This window comes from Miniopterus natalensis, chromosome 2, assembly GCF_054644295.1.
Source record: "Miniopterus natalensis isolate mMinNat1 chromosome 2, mMinNat1.hap1, whole genome shotgun sequence".
In the NCBI taxonomy this organism is placed as follows: Eukaryota; Metazoa; Chordata; class Mammalia; order Chiroptera; family Miniopteridae; genus Miniopterus; species Miniopterus natalensis.
In genome coordinates this window covers 87,324,807-87,345,815 of record NC_142082.1, presented here as the reverse complement: position 1 = coordinate 87,345,815, position 21,009 = coordinate 87,324,807, and the positions used below count along the sequence as shown (strand labels likewise).

General features: G+C 41.0%; 1 protein-coding gene across 3 annotated transcripts in view; it reads left to right on the top strand.

Annotated features, from left to right (window-relative positions):
- Positions 1–15,350: 15,350 nt before the first annotated feature.
- Positions 15,351–21,009, top strand: part of DCLK1 (doublecortin like kinase 1) — a 429,374-nt gene continuing 423,715 nt past the window's right edge. For all 3 annotated transcript variants that reach the window (XM_016197264.2, XM_016197267.2, XM_016197266.2), the window contains exons 1-2: positions 15,351–15,434; positions 19,996–20,390. In XM_016197264.2, coding sequence (XP_016052750.1) covers positions 20,015–20,390 — 376 coding nt within the window. In that variant the 5' untranslated portion in view covers positions 15,351–15,434; positions 19,996–20,014. The remainder of the gene's footprint in view (positions 15,435–19,995; positions 20,391–21,009) is intronic.

The window sequence follows — 21,009 nt, the reverse complement described above, 5'->3', positions numbered from 1 at the left end:
CAGGGACCCAGCAGACCATTTCCTGCAGAATCACTGGGGGAAGGGGTTCAATAAAGGGGAGATAGATGCATGCACAGTGAAGTTGGGGTGACTAGGAAAGGTACTTGTCTGTCAGTCAAGCCTGGGGAACCATGATTGACTAGAATGGGTGGAGCCAGTGCAAGCCTGCAAAAATTTGGGAATACATAATCCCCTAAAAAGGGAATTTGCTCTCTCTTGGCTCTTGGCTCGTGGGGTTCTCATGTACCTGCTTCCTTTCATTCATCCATATGGCCCACAGCCATGTGAACCCCACACACAATGGACTAATGGACTGCAGCGGGAAACACAAATTAAGCTAGCTTGGTGTTGGACTGGAGGATGCAAATACGGAAAAGAAATTCTGGAAGTGGCTCTGCTTTTAGCCCTGCTGAAGGCAAAGTGGGACTTATTCCTGGGTAGGACAAAGGGAAATGAGACCTTGGAAACTCAGGGGTATAATTCCAGAGAAATAAAGTTTTCTACCATATCTCATCCTCCTGTGTGTGTCTCAGAAAATTCTTTTTCTTGAGATGTCACAAGAATTCCACTCCCATGAGCAACAGGTATGGACGAGGACCCCCCACTTCCACCAGTAACACTTCCAAGTAAGTACAACTCTCAGCCACGGAGGAAAGCCCATAGAAAAAGAGAATTTTCCATTATGAACTCAAGTTGACTAGTCTTGAGATGGTTGCAGTGTTATTTTCACAATAAAAAAGGTGTAAGGAGTTTGCCTAGAAAATGTTCCAACTCGCAGGTTTCATGCTGATGGTATAGCAGTCCCTGTCTCTGACTGAAAAGGGGCTATGGAAGAAACAAACGTTCATTGATACCTTTCTGTGGCCCAGGAAAATTATTACACAGTTTCTTGAGGAGAGGGATTTAGCCTTATTAATTTCTGTATTCTCAATGTCAGCCATGTTGCTGGTTGGATCAATGAATGCACAGATTCTTAGATGGATACATAAGTAAATGAGGAGCCAAGAGGAAGGAAGGGTATGAACTTCCGAATGACTGAAAAAGGAAAGCAGCAGACATAGTTGAACACTTTGAAGTCAAAAGAGAGGGCCGAGTGAGAGTTGATATTTGACCATCTAGTTTTTATTGATGTGTATCAATCTGTTTATACCTATTTCTTGCCCCTTCCCACATGGCAGAAATGACAGGAATTCGTAATGTGTGTTCAGTGGAGAACACTCAAACGTTGAAAACTCAAATATCACTCAGTTTATTAATTTGTTCAGTTACTATTTGAGCAGCATTGTTGAGTGCTGGTAATACAACTTACAGGGTATCCCAAAAAGATGTATATACATTTTAACAGCTGATAGCTCAATTGATGTTTCTTTCTTTTCAGCCAGACTAAGTTTTGAACAAAGGAAATTCTTCCTGAAATGCTATGAGAAGTTTGAAAATGCAGTTGAAGTAGAAACACTGCCTGTATAGTTATTCTGGGTGTCCAAAAAAAAAAAAAAAAATGTATACACACCTTTACAGCTGATAACTCAATTTTCACTCCTTTTCAGGTTTAACTGATTTGAAATAATGGGTGAAGCCATACTAAGCTTTGGAAAAAGAAAATTTATCCACCAGACTTTTTTATGGGAATACATAAAAGATAAAGTTTTCAATAGAAAACCTGTAACAGTTGATGAATTGAGGGTGCACAAATACCAAACAAAATTATTCTTGATGTTTGTGATTCCATTGCTTCAGTTATCAGCAGTGCCTGGACCAGAACTATCATCAGTTTGAAAACAGGCATTGACAAAATAAATTATTCATTTCTGTAGATCCTTTTAAATTTAAAAAAAAGAACTGTATGTTAATAAATACCGACTTCATTCAAAGTGTGTAAACATTTTGGGGCCACCCTATATATAAAGCATAGTCCTTTTTACTTTCTATGTCTAGGAGTTTAGTCTATTGGAAGAAGCAGGTAAAACGGAAGTGTAACAGTTTGTTGAATGCTATGAAAGGAGAGAATATCAAGTATTACTAGGGTACTTAAAAGCATCATTCACATCATTCTAGAAATACATGCAAGGCTTTGAGGGATAGTGACATTTGAGGATAGTGACATAGCCGTCCTTATCTCTAAAAAGTGATAGCGTGCTTCTTCTTCAGATTGTTGTAAAAATTAAATTTGTGTAAAAGTCCTTAGAACAGTGCCTAGCACATAATAATCATTTAATACATGTTAGTTATAATTGTGTGGTGGTGATGATGGGATTTTTAAGGACCAGTAGGCATAGCTAATCCAAGAGTTCTGGTTCAGGAGAGAGTTTTTTAGGCAGAGAGAACTGCATTTCCAAAGGTACCAGGGAATGGACAAAGTAACACATTTGGAGAAGTGAAGGTAATTCCACATGGCTGTGCATAGATTTCAGGTGTGGAATGGGGAAGAATGGAGCAAGAAGATAGGCAAGAGTAGAGAGAGACAGTCAAGGGCCACATGATATTGCCCCGGTTGAACTTGTGCCTCATTGCTGTCATGATATTGACATACTCAGAGAGTGCCTTTTAGGATGACTACTCCAGCTTCAGTGAATTTATAGGCAGAATGAATTGAAGGGAGCTAAAACCAACTGGGGAAGGGGTGGCCATCCTAGTAATTCTGGCAAGAAATGGCCCAAAATAAGTTATTGGCAGTGGGAATGAAGAGAAGTAGACAAAGTTAATCACTGTTAAGAGGGCAGAATTAACAAGACTTGGTAGATGATCCGATATAAGGGTTGTAAAGAAGTAAGGTTAACACCTAGCTTTCTGGTTTTGGTAGTTGGATTGATAGTATTGGTATTAACTGAGGGAACACAAGAGCATTTGGAGGGATGGTGCTGGAAGATGACAATTGTATTTGAGGACATTCTGCATTTGGGTATTTGTAGGATACCTAATGGAGGTAGCGAAAATACATTCAGATTTAGCAACACAGGCAGGAGATATGGATGAGTGATGACATGGTTTGGGGAGTTTTTGCCCTAGAGTGGGTGAAAGCTTAAAGGGGGGGATCAAATCATTATATGGTGGGATTGTTGTGGATGACCCACAAAGACTTCTAACCCAAATTTTTACTGTAATTCATCATAAGTCACTTGGTCAAGCTCCCAGTGTCATATGGCATTACAAGTTACCAGAATTTCAGGTACATGGGTAAAACCCTTAAAGGCAGAGGGCACAACTTTCCTGTGGCAGCTGTGTTTGTTTACTGGTTATTTTTTGAGTTGTGAGAAATTTAATATCTCTGAATTTCCAGCTTAAGTAAAAATAAAAACTTAGGCAGTACTAGATCTTTTCCTACTAGCAAAACAGCAACAAACAGGTAAGTATTGCCTACCCTTTCATACAAGGCATTCCCTGTGGTCACTCCCACCCAGCTTGCCTCATTCATGCAAGTGACTTGGCTGGTCCCTGTAGGTATTCTAGTATGACTCCTAAACAGGGGAATCACTTGGGGGAGTGGTGGGTGGCAACATGCTAAAATGCAGATTCCCAGGTCATACACCACAGGTTCAGATTGGTAGACTTAGCAGGGCTGGTACCAGGGAACCAGCATTTTAACAAACACAGCCAGATATTTTCCAAATATCTGATTATCCTAATTATAAACACTCAATGCACATAAATGAATACAGATACCCATAAGGGACACAAAAATAGAGCACACACACACAAACTAAAACCATAGTTATTGACTTCCCAACCTGAGTGCTTCAGAAGCACTTGTAGCTTTATGAAAACCAATCTGATTTCATAGTTCTAGAATGGGGCCTGGTACTCTGCATAGAACAATTCTGATATGTAACCAGGTTGGGAGCCACTGTCAGATTTACAGCATGCTAATCACGTGGCATATAAAGAGCTGACATCAGGAAGTGAAGCACAAGGAGCAGAGCTCTCCTGAATCTCCACAGCTCAGCACGGAGAGAATAATTACTTCCACACTGGTTTATGGAGGTAAGTTTTGCTGAGGAGATGTTTCAGAAACAGCTTTGGTTACAAAGATGATTAGTAAAAACATCCCATGCCCAGATTATAGTTGCATGGAAATTAAGAGATGTGAGCAGACCCAGGGAGTTTGAATTAAGTATAACTAAGATAAGTGAAAAACCAAGAGAGAGGCAGGTAGGGACACACTCACTTTGGTTTACCTAGATGGCAATGGAAACAGGTTCTGTGAAGGGAGGATTTTTCTCATTTTTGTTAAATCTTTCGTGTTTTATAAAATTATTCTCAAGGCATTGTTAAAAGCAGAATAATGAACATTGGGGAAATATGTCATTTCTCTGCATACTTGGCAGTGACATACCATAACAAAACTTTGAAATCAGAACCTAAGCCTCTTGGCAGTTTTCCCTCCAGCTATCAGGCATGTCGTTGGTTTTCCCTTTCCTTCTGGCTAGCTCCCTATTACATGCAATGAGGAAGTAAGAAGCCCATGATCACCTTGTGTAATCATTGTCAAGAGTTGGTTTCATCCCTATGGAAACATGACACCCTTATGGAAGAGAGTGAGGCCTCTTATCTTCACCCTTTTCAAGGTTGTTTTACATTTTAGAGTAATATTCTTTCTGAAAACAAAAAAAAGGAAGGTACACACACACAATTACATTACATATAATGTTGTACACTGTTGAATTTTAGTCATAAGAATCTAGTATTCTTCACAGAATTTTTGTTCAAAGCAAAGATTTTGAGAAGTCAGATTACAAACTAGATGGGCTGGAACACTACTGAGAGAAACTTCAGGGAAATATACTTCTAAAATAAACAGATAAACCTGTACTGAAAAGAGGTCTGCCAAAATTGTGTATCCAAAGAAGTCTTTGCCAAAAGATATTCCTCTTTACTTATTCCCAAAATAGTCAAGGCTATGTGAAGATGTTAGGAATGGTGTCTTATCTGAAAGACTGAAGTCCTCCTTTCATCCTGTCTCAGGCTATATTCTTGTGCTCTTCAAAATAATAGACAAATTTTAAAAATTCTCTGGATTAGGCCTTAGGAGATTCTATGCCCTTTTTAATCACCCCTACCCCCCAGTAATAGGTCTCAACATTGCAAGCACTGTGAAAACTCTGCACTGTATTCCCCCATAGATCTAGAGTTGATCTCAGTTTTAAATTAGAAACTATTGGGAAGTACAATATATTTCCCATAGCCACGTGTATATTAGGATGGGTGCACAGAAATAAGAATAACATGGAAGCACAAACCTGTTGCCCTGACCTGCTGCACCTGACCCAGCAGGCCCAGATGACTGGCCCCACCACCTTGACATGATGTGCCTGGCCCTGCCATTGTGACTCAGGGCCCCCAGATGCATGGACCTCCCATTAGACCTGGCATGCCTGACCTGGCTACCCTGACCTGGCTAAAAAGGCCCCACCACCATGGGCCCAGCCCCATGACCTGATGTCCCCGAAAACATGGACCTGCTGCCACTACCCAGCGTACCTGACCTGGTGCCCTTGGACAGTCTGCCCTGGCTCCATTCATAGGTGAACCAGGCACTGCCTCTGCAACCCAGAATGCCCATACCTGCCGCAAAGACCCAACACCTCTTGAGGCATGAACTCACCACCACAACGAGGTGAACCTGACCAGGCGTCCCCAGAAGACTGGACCCACTAAAATGTGGAGACAAGGAAACATTCCCAAATGAAAGAAAAGGAGGAATTGCCAGAAAAGGAACTAAATGATATGGAGGCAAGCAATTTATCAGATAAATAATTCAAAGTAATGGTTATAAGCATGCTCAAACAACTTAGAACTACAAGAAACTTAATGAGAACTATAAGAAACTTAATGGGAACTTCATTAGCATGAAAAAAGATGTAGAAAACATGATTAAGAATCATCAGACATGAAGAATGACATAGCTGAAATAAAGATTACCCTGGAAGGAATCATCAGTCGATTAGAAGCAGCTGAGGACTGATCAGTGAATTAAAAGACAGGGTAGAAAATAACACCCAATCAGAGTACCAATTAGAAAAAAAATTAAAAGCAGGAGGGTACTTTAAGAGACCTGTGGGACAACATGAAACACAACAATATTTGTGTCATGGGGGTACCATAAGGTGAAAAAGTGAACAAGCCATAGAGAACCTGATTGAAGAAATAATGACAAAGAAACTTCCCTGACCTAGTGAAGGAAAAAGTCACTCAAGTTCAGGAAACACAGAGAGTCCAAATCAAGATTAACCCAAAAGACCCACAACTAGACACACCATAATAAAAATGGCAAATGTTAAAGACAAAGGATCTTAAAATCATCAATAGAAAAGCAATCTGTTACTTACAAGGGAGGTCCCATTAGACTGTCAGCTGATTTCTCATCAGAAACTCTACAGGCCTAAGGGAATCATATGAAGTATTCAAGGAAATGAAAAGCAAGGATCTGAAGCCAATACAACTCTATCCAACAAGGCTATCATTCAAAATAAATGGTGAAATAAGAGCTTCCCAGACAAAAAAAAATCTAGAGTTTATCACCCCCAAACCAGCATTGCAGGAAATGTTAAATGGACTGCTGTAATAAGGAGTAGAAATAGAGAGGGGGACAGAGAAATAAAGAATTAAAATAGCAATAAATACCTACCTAGTAATAATAACCTTAATGGTAAATGGCATAATGCTCCAATCAAAAGACATAGGGTAGCTGAATAGAAAAGAAAACATGACCCAAAGATATGCTGTCTACAAGAGACCCATCTCAACAAAAGACTCACACAGGATGAGAGGAAAGGATGGAAAAAAAAAAAAAAATCATGCAAAAGGAAAAAAAAAACTGGGGTAGCAATACTCATATCTGACAACATAGACTTCAAAATGAAGGCCATAACAAAAGACAAAGGTCAGTACACATTACTAAGGGGAAGAATCCAACAAGAGGATATAACCCTGGTAAACATATATGCACCCAATATAGGAGCACCTAACTATATAAAAAAAACCTCCTGGAGAACTTTGAGAGATCAATAGCAATGCAGTAATATTAGGGGACTTTAACACTCCACTGACTTTCCTGGATAGATCTTCCAGAGGAAAAATCAACAAGGAAATAGTGGCTTTAAATGACACACTAAATCAGGTGGATTTAATTGATATCTACAGTATATTTCACCCAAAGCTGCAGAATATACATTTTTCTCAAGTGCAAAGAGGATATTCTCAAAGAGAGACCACATGTTAGGACACAAACTAAGTCTCTACAAGTTCAAGTAAATTAAAATCATATCAAATATTTTCACGGATTACAATGGCATGATACCAGAAAACAACTACAATTAAACAAATACTCAAAAACTTTCAAACACATGGAGGTTAAATAGCATGTTATTGAACAATGAATGGTTATAAATGAGCTCAAGGAAGAAATAAAAACTTCCTGGAGACAAATGAAAATGAATACACAAAACCCATAATCTATGGAAGTCAGTGAAAGCAGTCCTGAGAGGGAAGTTCATAGCTGTATGAGCCTAAACTAAAAAAAAAACAAGAAAAATATCTAATAAACTATCTAACCCTACAATTAAAGAATTAGAAAGACAACAAGAAGAAAAGTCCAAAGTAAGTAGAAGGAAGGAAATAATAATGATCAGAGTGGAAATAAATGACAGAGAAAGTGAAAAAACCAAAAACAAAAGAAACAAAAGATCAATGAAACCAAGAGATGGTTCTTCAAAAAGATAAAAAGGATTGATGAATTGTTAGCCAGACTCATAAGGAAACAAAGAGAGAGAACCCAAATAAATTAAAGCAACAAAAGAGATGAAGTAACAACTGACCCCACAGAAATTCAAAGGATTGTAAGAAAATACTATGAACAACTATATGCCAACAAGTTGGACAAGGTAGATGAAATGGAAAAATTCCTAGTAAATACAGTCTTCAAAAACTGAATCAGGAAAAATGAGAAACTTGAATAGGCTAATAACAACTGATGAAACTAAAGCAGTAGTAAAAAAAACTCCCAAGAACAAAAGCCCTGGTCTGGACGGCTTCTCAAGTTTTTACCAAACATTCAAAGAACTAACACCTATCCTCCTCAAACTATTCCAAAAAATCCAAGAGGACAGAACACACCCAAGCTCTTTTTGTGAGGCGAGCATTATCCTAATTTAAAAACTAGATAAAGACACTAAAAAGAAAGAGAATTACAGGCCAATATTCCTGATGAACATATATGCTAAAATACTCAACAAAATATTAGCAAATCGAATCCAGTAATATATTAAAAAGATCATACATCATGATTAAATGGGATTTATTCCAGGGATGCAAGGCTGGTACAATATTCTCAAATAAACATGATACATCATGTAAACAAATTGAAAGATAAAAATCACATGATTATATCAATAGATGCAGAAAAAGCATTTGATAAAATCCAACACCCATTTTTGATAAAAATTCAGCAAAATGGGAATAGAGAGATCGTACCTCAACATAATAAAAGCCATATATTACAATCAACCTTACAGCCAACATCATACTCAGTGGGCAAAAACTAAAACCATTTCCATTACAAACAGGAACAAGACAAGGATGTCCACTTTCACCACTCTTATTCAACATAGTACTGGAAGTCCTTGCCACAGCCATCAGACAGGAAGAAAACATAAAAGGTATCCAAATTGGAAAGGAGGAAGTAAAACTGTCATTATTTGCAGATGATATGGTATTGTACATAGAAAACCCTAAAGGCTCCATCAAAGTACTACTAGATTTGATAAACAAATTTGGCAAGGTAGCTGGATACAAAATCAACATCTGGAAATCAATGGCATTCTTATTCACTAACAATGAACTCTTTGAGAAACAAAAAAAACCAATACCATTTACCATTGCAACTAAAAAAATAAGATACCTAGGAATAAACTTAATCAAGGATGTAAAAGACCTGTACTCAGAAACTACATGACACTGAAAAAAGAAATAGAGGAAGATTTAAACAGGTGGAAGAAGATACCATGCTCATGGATTGAAAGAATTAATATCATTAAAATGTCCATACTATGCAAAGCAATTTATAGATTCAATGCAATTCCTATTAAAATACCAACAGCATATTTCACAGACCTAGAACAAACATTTCGAAAATGTATATGGAACCAAAAAAGACCCGAATAGCTGCAGCCATCTTGAGAAAAAAGAACAGAGTGGGAGGGATCACATTACTGGACTTCAAACTGTACTACAGAACCATTGTAATCAAAACAACCTGGTATTGGTACAACAGGCATATAGATCAATGGAACAGAACAGAGACCCCAGAAATAGACCCACGCCATTATGGTCAGTTAATATTTGACAAAGGAGTCAAGAGCTTCCAACGGAGTAAAGACAGTCTCTTCAATAAGTGGGCGAACTGGACAGCTACATGCAAAAAAATGAAACTAGACCACCAACTTTCACCATACACAAAAATAAACTCAAAATGGATAAAAGACCTAAATGTAAGTCTTGAAACCATAAAAATCCTGGAAGAAAACATAGGCAGTAAAGTCACAGACATCCCAAGTAGTGGAATTTTCACTGAATTTACATCTCCTAGGGCAAGAGAAACAAAAGAAAAAATAAACATATGGGACTACATCAAACTAAAAAGCTTTTGCACAGCAAAAGAAAACAGCCTCAAAATACAAGGAACCCCACAGTCTGGGAAAACATATTTGCCAAAGATGTATCTGATAAAGGGCTAATCTCCAAAGTGTACAACGAACTTATACTACTCAGCTAGAGGAAGACAAACAATCCAATTAAAAAATGGGCAAAGGACCTGAATAGACACTTCTCCAAAGAGGACATACAGATGGCCAAGAGACACATGAGAAAATGCTCAACATCGCTAATCATCAGAGGGATGCAAATTAAAACTACAATGAGGTATCACTTCACACCTGTCAGAATGACTGCCATCAACAAATCAACAAACAACATGTGCTGGTGAGGATGTGGAGAAAGGGGAGCCCTAGTACACTGCTGGTGGGAATGCAGACTGGTGCAGCCACTATGGAAAACAGTATGGAGGTTCCTCAAAAAATTAAAAATGGAGCTGACTTTTGACCCAGTGATCCCACTTCTAGGAATATATCCTAAGAATCCTGAAACACTAATCAGAAAGAATATATGCACCCCTATGTTCATAGCAGCGCAGTTTACAATAGCTAAGATCTGGAAACAGCCCAAGTGCCCATCAGTAGATGAGTGGATAAAAAAGTTGTGGGACATATACACCATGTAATACTACATAGCTGTAAAGAAGAAGGACCTCGTACCCTTTGGGACAGTATGATGGACCTGGAGAAAATTATGCTAAGTGAAATATGCCAGGGAGAGAAAGACAAATATCACATGATCTCGCTTATATGTGGAATCTAATGAATTTAATAAACTGGTGAACAGAATAGATTCAATGACAGGGAAGCATCGATCAGACTGACGAATGTCAAATGAATGGAGGAGGGCGGGTGAGTGCAGGGGGAGAGAGTAACCAAAGAATTTATATGCATATATGCACAACCCAAGGACACAGACAATGGTGAGGAGAGGGATGGCGAGGGTGATGGGATGGGGTGGAATGAGTCATTGGGAGGAAAAAGGGACATCTGTAATATTTTCAACAAACAAAAAAATAATAATAAGGAAGCCAACTTTCAAATTGGCCCCTAAAACAAAACCCAACTCTGATACCTACAAAGAACATAGCTAAAGCACCTCTGTTTCAAGCAGAAACATTTATCAATGAATGCTGTATGCAGAGAATACTTGTAATTCTATTCCATGGTGGTAATACTCCCACTTAGCCCAGTGCCTGGCACATTGAAAACACTAAAAAATTATTGGATAAATGAATGAAAACTTGTGTATTCTATAAAATACTCATCACCTCAAAATGGCACCAAAGTCAAGGATGTATTCTTAGATATAAAAATGTGAATTTTAGTTATCACTGGATCTCTAGATATTTGTTTGCTGTAGAGAAGTTAATCTCTGTAATGCTCAAGTACATTGAGAAAGTCATTTGTGATCAACTGTCAACCTGGAGAGAGATTCTGGGCAGTGAGCTGTTGGAGCCTGCTGTGGTCATGTTCTTATTGAAAGTTTTTATCAATAGCTGAGATGAGGATATTGATGCAGTGGTAATCATCAGACTGACTGGAAGCTCGAGGGATCACTCCTGTGTAAGGCGACAATGTGTCCAAAAGGATCTCACTCAAAGGGTTAGGAAGTGGATCAAATAACAATACACAATTTAATAAGGAAAATATAGGGCACTGGACTTAGGTCCCCCAAATATAATTGAACAGGATGAGCAAAACATGTGAAACACATGGAGGTTTTGAGTCAATGGTGGGGCATGCCTTGCCAGGGACGATGATTTGATGTTAGCTTCCTTTAATAGAAACAATGCACCCAGAAGAATTGAGTTACCAACCCCCCCCCCCCCCCCCGGGTCAGACAACCCTTGCCATGCCAGGTCCAGTTCTGAGAGATGAATGTTGAAAGAGGTCCTGAAAGTTGCCTGTCACCGACACTTGCAAATCATGTCATATGAGAAAAAGTTAAAGAGCTAGAGATTCTTAATCTTAGTTAATGAGGAGTAGAATTTGGTAGAATATAATAGGCTATCAAGTAAAAGGCAGGGCCATTAGATTGTCTATCCAAATGATGTAGAGCCATCAGGGAAGTTCCAGGGAAGTGGGTCTATGCTTAATTTGAGGAGCTGCCCAGCAGGATAGGGGGCTATGCTGAGTTCCCCTCTATTAAAGGAAATCACACTTAGTCAGCAAAGGGGGAAATTAGCTTTGGGAAGTTCTGTCAGCTTAGGGAAGCCATCTCAGGATAGTAGAGTTCTTCCTTTGTACAAGTCCAGAACTTTATGTAGTTTGGACCCTCAGCAAATTTGGAGTGCCAAGCCATATATAAGTGGTCAGTTACAAATTATATTTAGATATCTCATACATTATGTTTAGAGACTCCTGATCTATCCTAACTCTCCAGATAAATCTTTTCTCATCACTTTTGTCACATATGCCACCTTTAGAAGCAACAGAGTGGAGGCTGAAAGACCACTTGCAGTACAGGGCATTCATGCAGGGGATAAAAATCAGACAGGCTGCTGCTAAAGTCCTTCATCATGGAGCTTCTGCCATTCCAATGGAAGACAGAAGTATGTGTTCTGTAATTAGGGGCAATTATGACATGATGTGGGAAATGTCATAAGGAGCCTTTACCAAACAGAAAGAAATACAAAGGAAAGTTAGAATGATGATCATATTCTATAAAACTGTACCTCACAACTGTGGCGGGCACTAAGTATGCTTGGAACCCCAGCCCAGGAGTACTGCACACCCTTGGCCTCAGAGGAGGACTGAAGAGAGATTATGAATGGTACTGAATAAGTTTCCCCTCGTAGACGGAAAAAACAGTAAGTGCATCTATTCCTGCTCGTACCCTTTATTCTGTAATTCTCTTTGAATCTAAATGATTAAGCACATTTTCTATGAAGAAGCCAAAGGTACCTGAAAAGAGATACATGGTCAAAGAAAAATTATTATTCTTTGATTCTGTTTCTCTTCCTTGGTTTGTGCCTGGTTTACTTTCTGGGGGAAACAAAGCACATATAGATCAGATTATCCATCAACTTTGTGTCAGAGGGTGAAGTGAAAATGTTCTCATGAAAATTTTAGCTCAGAATAGACACATTTGATGGTTCCCATCACTACAGGAAGCAGTGTTCAGAATGGCAAGAGTTGTTTTCTCTCTGTTATGAAACAATAAATTCATTGATTAAAAGACTCCATTTTTCTAAAGAGGTTAAACTTCACTCTAGAATTTGGTATTGCTTTATGAGCATAAGGCCAGAATTGAAAAGCTGACTTGAATTTTAAAGCATAAGGAAATTTAAAAAATAGAGTTGGACTCTACATTCATTAGCTGTGTGACTATTGGCAAATGAGGTAAACTTCCTATGCCTAAGTTCCTTCATCTGTCAGATGAGGATAATAATGCCTACCTTGAGTGGTTCTTGTGGGAATGAAATAAAATATATAAAAGTCCCCAGTGCAGCAAAAAGCTAGCAGAGCTAATAGGAGCCACTGACAGAACTGTGACCAAGCCAATTGTCATCTTGCAGGATGCAGAGCTGTGACTGCTCAGAACAGCAAGTGGGGTCCACAACTGAAATAGCATTAGCTTTTTGAAGTTAGAATGAGATCTCTGTTAACTTCAGATTTCATGGGAAAAGGATGCATTAATCCCAGTCACTTGTTTGATCAGTATCCTAGTGATGTAAAGGAAGTAACATCAGTTTTTGAAAATTACTTGAATTAGAGTTTCCTGGTAATTTTCATTTCAGGTAAGAATCATTATTGAATAGGAGTTAGATTTGCCAAAGGCTACCCTGGATGGAACTAACTTTGGCACTTCTGTAGATACTTCTGTCAGGTCACTGAGTACCATTTAGTACCAGCCTGATGTCCTGCCTAAATGATATGACCATAGTGTAGTGTGCTCACCTACTTAATTATTAGTTATCCAATTATTAGATGTCCTGAAGGGTTAATGATGCTCAACTATCTTTAGTGAGAACACATTGCAACAGAGAGAATCAAACTCAAAGGTGTTTCTTTGAACACATTAACTGCATGTCCCAGGTAGAAGATCTAGGAGAGAGATAAGATATGGTTGAATTACTTAAAGTGCTTAAAAAATATTCCTCATAGAATATCCACAGGGCTTAGGAGATGGAATTTATTTCCTGGTTTAGCATTTGGCAGAAATTGCTTAGCATTTGTCAGTGGAAAGATAAGCAGAAGCTCTGATTTCTGTTCTCAAGAAAACACACTTGGCTCCATACTTTCTCTATAATTACCCCTTGACCCTCATTTTGCATTAGAATTTGAAGGAATAGGTCCAGTACTTTGCATTTAGTTAATTTGGTAAGTTCATTGTACTCTCCTCCCTGGGCTATTCAATAGTTCAGAAATAAACATTGCAGCACTTGTTATATATGTAACATGCAGCTGGAGCTGCGTTTATAACAAATGGTTATTATTTAATTTTTACATAATACTTTGAAAGTATTTCAGAATAGTTCTTATTAATAATAATTAGTCAAATATATAACTGAGTTCAATGGTTAAGAGAAAAATAAAATTCTGATTTTCCATTGAAAGGTGCAAGCTCAGGAAGAGAGAAAAATACTTATCTGTTTTTATATTGAAAAACAACGTATCCGGACAAATACATGTCTCAAGCAACATAACCCAAAGTCAACAGATTAACTGGACCAAAATTCAGGCTGCCCCCTGAAGCAGGTTAAAGTTCACAGAAGTCTGCCATCTGTTCCCACTTCCTGAACTTTTGAGCAAAAACCAAGGAAGCTGTGAACAGCGTGCTCTCTGCGAACATTTCTGCCTCCAGGAATGAGCAAAGGCTTGTGTGAGCTCATGGGGCTTTGCAGCGCTGACAACCGGTGTTGGCAGCCATGAGGTGTCCAACAGTGAAACCTGACTCTTTAGTTAGCAAGGGCCTATTGTGACATACTTGGCTCCAAGCAGAGGTCACTTGAATTTCAAGGGTGACTCAAGTCTTGGAGTCCAGTGGAGATGAAGGGTGGGATCCAAGCGTAGACCTGCCCCTTCCAAATTAGTGGGGCCGAGGGTGACACTACAGTGTACAGGTTAGGAGGATCCAGGTGGGTCCTCTCAGGAGGTACCGCACGGATGTATCTTGGCTTTCATAATCCTGGCAAAGGTGTCAAACCCTGAAGGCACATCACAGTGTGTGTACGGAGGTGGGGAGAACTCGTTACCGCCGAGCCACACCTCGCCGCTCAGCCTTGCACATTGCTTGACTCAGACCTAGCCCCATCCACGTTCTCTTTCTCTGTCCACCGTCTGATCGGCCCCTATTTCCAGACGATCACTCCTGGGGACTGGGGAGGTTTAGCGGTTCGCTCAAGCCGGTTGCACTGAGGTCGCGGCGCCCGGCAGCGGGTGCGGGGAGGAGACGGGCTCCGGGCGCAGCCGCGGTGCGTGCGCCCTGCCAAGAAGGGCGGGGGAGCAGGGCGCGCACGCGGAGGAGGAGAAGGGGGAGAAGGCCGGGCTCGTGAGCGAGACAGCCGGCAGAAAAGGGAGCGCGCCCGCTGCCGCCGCCCTCCTCCAGAGAGAGGCTGGAGTGAGGCTGTGCGGAGCGCTGCATTTCAAAGAGGACGGGCCGAGGCTCATCCCCGCCCTAGCCGCCGAAGCCCAGACGCCCACGCTCCCTCAGCTGCCGCAGGCCGGCCCGCGCCCCGCCGCAGCCCCGCAGCCCCGGCCGCGCCCAGCCGCGGCGAGGACAGCATCCGGAGGTGGCCCCGCGCTAGGCTACAAAGACCCCCGGCAGCGCCTCTCAACTGACTGGTGCGTGGTTTGCCGTTGCTAGGGAAGGGACCTGCGGGGAGGGCGGGCTGCGGGGTGCCGGAGATGGCGAGGAGCTGCGGGCAGGGCGGACGCTCTGCTCAGCCCGCCGCTGCCCTGCCCGCTGTTCCTCGAAAGGCGCTGCCCATCTGGCCAGCCCGGCGCCGGCCGGGGGCGGTGTGCGCCGGCGGTCCCGGGGTTGCTGGCACCTGCCTCTTTTGTCTGCTGCTACGCGGCTTAAAATGGGGAGTCGGACGAGCGCCCCCCCACCCCGCCCCAGCTTTTCGCCGCGTTGTTAGTGGAGAAGGAGAGCCAAGGCGGAGGAGCTGGTCGAGGTGTTTGTCATTGTCACAACTCGCCCCCGAACGGGGAGCAAGTCTGCGCCCAGAAGGAGTGGCCAGGCCAGGCCTCTTATTGTGTGCTCTCCCGTGGGCCCGGGAGGGTGTTGTGCGCTGGAGGATGGGGCGATCTGTCGTGGTGGGTGGCTGCAGTGTGGGTGTTGCAGGTGCATTTGCAGGGCCTCAAGTTCCTTGGGGACAGTGAGGATGCTCATATACAAATTAGTTCCTGTAGTGCTAAAAGCACGCGGAGAAGAAATGGCATTTTCCTCCTAGTGGGAGCGCACGCACAGCCCTGCATTGCCCCACAAAAGAGGCTGCTTTTGCAAACCAGATTTGCTAGGAATCGCTGCTGCATTTGGCAAGGAGATGCTGGTAGAAGATGGAGCTGGTGAAAGGTTTCATTCAAACAGGCTCAGTCTCTCGGCACCTGTGAACGTGTGTCCAGATTATGGTGCACACGAGTTGCGCCGCCACACTGCAGGCTGTTCTGTGAATAGGTTTTACCAATGTTCCCAAATAAATCGCCTTTGAAAGGGAAAGGAAAGTAGGACAGCGTTTTAACTATGAAATGCCACATGGATGCGGGTTCAGGAGGGATTTTAAGAGAGGATATATGTAGGAACATTATGGAGGATCCATGCACATCCTGTGATGTCTTCCTCCAGGGTGGTGCCAGAACTCTGAAGGTGTGTGTGTGTCTCTAATTCTAATTCCAGTCCATCCACCTGCATTCTCATCCACTGGCAGAAATATGCCTTGAGACTTCCAGGTTCAGCATCGATTTAGATATGGTAGTATTTATAACAAATTATGTGGTGGTGGTGTGTGTGGGTGTGTTGGGTGGAGGGGAGACCTTGGAAATAGAAACTTAGAGGCTCATCTAGAGGATGAACACAGGTTCTTCAAAATTGTGAGGAGTCCCACAGAGAACAATGGAGGATGCTGATTTGTTGGCCTGAAAGTATTTATAGGAACATCTGGGATAAGAGCCATGCCCCCCTTCTTCTCACCCAGGTGTCTGTGATCTCTGTGGCCATGGCCCTGTGGTTACTGTCTTGGTACCACCGTACATGTGGCTTAGGCCCATAACCACCTATAGTCTGTGAACATGTGGTTATGTGCTTTAGCCGGCTGCCTGTGCAGAAAGTGGGAGCTTGTAGAGGCCCTGTGAGTCTTCTTGGTTCAAATATATGACTAAGCCATCTGGAGAGCTGAGCCAGCCTAGGCAAGAGAAACACACTTATTTTGATGTCTCATGTAATTACCAGAACACTAAGATGTGTAATGTGGTTTGTGACATTCATTTAGTGGTAGCCATAGTCTTGAAAATGATTTCACTTTGAGTATGGTTTTTCTTTGTTGCCAACATCAGCCCCTAGCTTTGGGCAGGCTCAGTGAAGGGAAATAGAAGATATGGATGGTCTCTGCCCTGGTTGAACGTGTGATCCAGTATGAGGATATATGCAAAACAACCCAAATCAACTTTTCTCTATTTATTGAACTTTTTTTCATTTGCTTTGGAATTCTTGGTTTTAAACACCTGTTCCCTCTAAGGAATTCCAGTAATTGCTATCTGTTTTGGTCTTTGCAAATTGTGACTCAACAAGAGCCCTTTCAAACTAGACTTGCACTCTCCGGTCACACAACTGTTCCATCCTTTACTAGGGTCCTACTTGTTTTCTTTGGGCTTCTATAGATTTGGGGGGAAATCCTAGTGTTGGAGGAATGATCGCTGGCTTTAAAAAGAAACAAAATATTCAAAAGCCAATCTGGCCTTTATGACTTACAAAGTTTGAAGAGGTTAGGGAGTTGGCATGACTACTGGCAGTACCATCTCCCCAATCCCCCTTTGGAAGACAAAGAGCTTTTAAAAACAAATACATTTTTAAAAGTAGGAGCAGTTATGATATTTTGGGCAAAATATTGGTTTTATTACTCTATTAATAGCTGTCAGAGGGTGGGATGTCAACTGGTAATTGTTTTGTAATTATCTAACTTCAGTGCAACTAGTTCGTATCTACCTATATATGCTGTAACTTTTCCTGGAAAATACAAATGGAGAGGCATGAAGTAGTTTTCATATCTGAAAGAAAAAAATATACTGAACTAATAATCACTTCAGATTTAAATCACACTCCACTGCCCCTTCCCCACCCCACTTGGGGTCAGCAATAGAGTAATGAGCAGGTGAAGGAAGACATCAGAGGCCTGCTGACCACTGTATTCTCTTCAGACGTCTTCAGGAGTTAAGTCGCCTGCCCAAGGTCACAGAGCTATATAGGAGTGAGGGCCAAAAAAGTCCCTACTGTATATGCAAGGAGGGTCTAATTTCAGGGGGGGTCTAAGCCTTTAGAACACAGAACACATGGGGTGACAACGAGAGAGTGCCAGCTTTAGAGTTATTCATAGTAAATCTGGGTTTAAATCCCAACTCCCTCATTTATGACTTTGGGGCCCTGGATATATCCCTCACCCTCAGGCACAAATATTACCTACCTCGTTGGATTGTCATGAAATTTAGAAGAGAATATTAGGACATTACACAGTTGATTGCTGAGTAATAGTGGCAGGCACATCATAGATATTCAGTAAATATTAGCATTTTCTACTTCATTCATTTCAGGACACATGCTTTTGAGCATGAATTTTTAGCCGTTCTGAATGGTTCATAGGTCACGGAAAGGTCAGGGAAGCTTGGCAGTGCTTTTGGTTTATTTGGACTGATCTTCGGAAAGGGGACATCACTTCTGTGGTGGGATTTTGGGAGCACTCATAGGTTGTTGACCTAAATTTTCCATTTCCCTTATATTTTATTTCAACATTCCTGAAATTTTGTCTTTAGAACTTCTTTACTTTGCATTCTGAAGGTTTTTTTCCATTTTCTAGATTGACCTGATAAAACATGCATCCCCCAAAGGAGCAACACCACAAGCCTTTATCAACTAACCCCTTAGCAAGGGTGAATTGATTCCTGAGGCAGCTTGCTGATAGCAGGCTCCACAGAAAGTAAAATGGGGACCGTAGAGTGCAGGCATACCTTTCGGAGGGTCATGAGTGGAAATCAGGAGGATTCACCAGGAGCCTCCCTTACCAGAAGGTGGAGATTCTATTCCTATTAGTTCTTTCTTTGACAGAATCAGGAACAGAAAAGCAGATGTTATTAATAAAAATATTAATACTTATCACATGCTAGACACTATCTTAAGTGCTTCTTGTATATTAACTTATTTGATGATTAATATTAACCCTGAGGTAGGTACTATTATCATTTCCATGCATAGTTAAGGAAATTGAGGCTTAAGGATGTTGACTAAGTAGATTTCTCAAAGTTGCACAGTTAGTACCAGGTCAGGTCTGAATCAACATCTTCAAGCCTTGATTTCTCCAAGGAAAAGCAAAAACCCTTTATCCTTTGTTGTTGTTTTTGTTGATCTTATCTCCCTCCGCCCCTTCTTCCTCCTTCTCCGTCTCCCTTTTCTTATTTTTTAATCCAGTTTTTCTGAAGCACTAATGTAAATAAATGAGTTATGGTGCATTAACTTTTTAAAATAATTCCTATTGAATATGTGAGTATGTTGGAAAATCTTCCTTAAGTTGGTAAAATTTACAGATTAATTCCATTTGCTCTCCATCTGGCCGTGGGGACTACAAACACTAAGTAATATAGACAATCTGATTATGAAATGCTGCCCACTGTCTCTTTTTCCTGGCCCACCACCTCTCTTTAACTGAATGGTGATGTGAAAGCTTTCTTCCTGCCTACCATCAGGGTTAGCACACTGCCCTGCAGGCAGTCTGGAGCTTTGGAGTCAAGCAAATCTGGGTCAGAGTTCTTGGTTCAAGCATTACTCAACTGTCTAACTTTGATAAATTTAGGAGAATTTTTTTCTCTGTTTCAGTTTCTTTGTTGGTAAATAAAGATCATAATACTTTGAAAGGTTTGTTGTGACCATTGGAAATAATAGTTGTTCAAAGCCTGATACATTGTTAGGTGATCAGTACAAAGTAGCTGTTTCTAATAAAACTCAGGATGATTAATAAGCTCTTTCCACGGGGCCTGCCTCTTCTTTTTCTTCGTTGTCTTCTTTCTCTCCCAACTCAATGATTCATATTAAATATATTATCATTTCTAGCACTGTTTCCACCAGCTGCTCTCAAGCTGAGTCTCTCAAATCATAATCTTAAATAACATGTGTCTCTGTTTTTATTGCTGTGCCTCATAGATTCAACTTGAACTGCGTCATGTCCTTCGGCAGAGACATGGAGCTGGAGCACTTTGATGAGAGGGATAAGGCCCAGAGATACAGCAGAGGGTCGCGGGTGAATGGGCTGCCCAGCCCCACACATAGCGCCCACTGCAGCTTTTACAGAACCCGCACGCTGCAGACGCTCAGCTCCGAGAAAAAGGCCAAGAAAGTTCGTTTTTATCGAAATGGAGATCGGTATTTCAAAGGGATTGTGTATGCCATCTCCCCAGACCGGTTCCGATCTTTTGAAGCCCTGCTAGCTGATTTGACCCGAACTCTGTCGGATAATGTGAATTTGCCCCAGGGAGTGAGAACAATCTACACCATTGATGGGCTCAAGAAGGTTTCCAGCCTGGACCAACTGGTGGAAGGTGAGCATTATGAGATAACTCTCCAATGACCTTGGAGGACAGTTCTCATATTTCCACATTGCTCTAGCCAGCTCCCACTTGATCTTTAAGAGGCAGCATTCTGCCTTGTGGTGCTGATTCTTATTGTTTCACATGTTTGCAAGCTCACGTTGCTGTACTTACCAAAGTGTAAAAAAGAAAAAAAGAAAAAAAATGGAACATACTGACAAATCTCAGAGGGAAGGCAGAGATGGGTGAGTGGGTAGGGGGAGAGATTAACCAAAGAATTTATATGCGTAAATGCATAACCAACACATGAGCACAGACAATAATGTGATGAAGGCCTGGTGGGGGAGTAGGTGTAGAAGGGGTCAAATGGAGGAAAAAAAAGGGGACATCTGTAATTCTTTCAATAATAAAGATAAATTAAAAAACAAAAAACAAAAGCTAATGGTATTAGGTTAGCTAGCTCCTAGTAATGAGTTTAGAGAATGAGTGTCTTAATTCTGCAACATACTGTATTTTTTTATCACACATATGCTACATTAATTTTAAAAGTCCATTTTTATATATCTAATCACATAGCTCATCTTCATTTCTAGAAGGAAACTTAACTTTTGCTATCACGATGTCTGAAAGT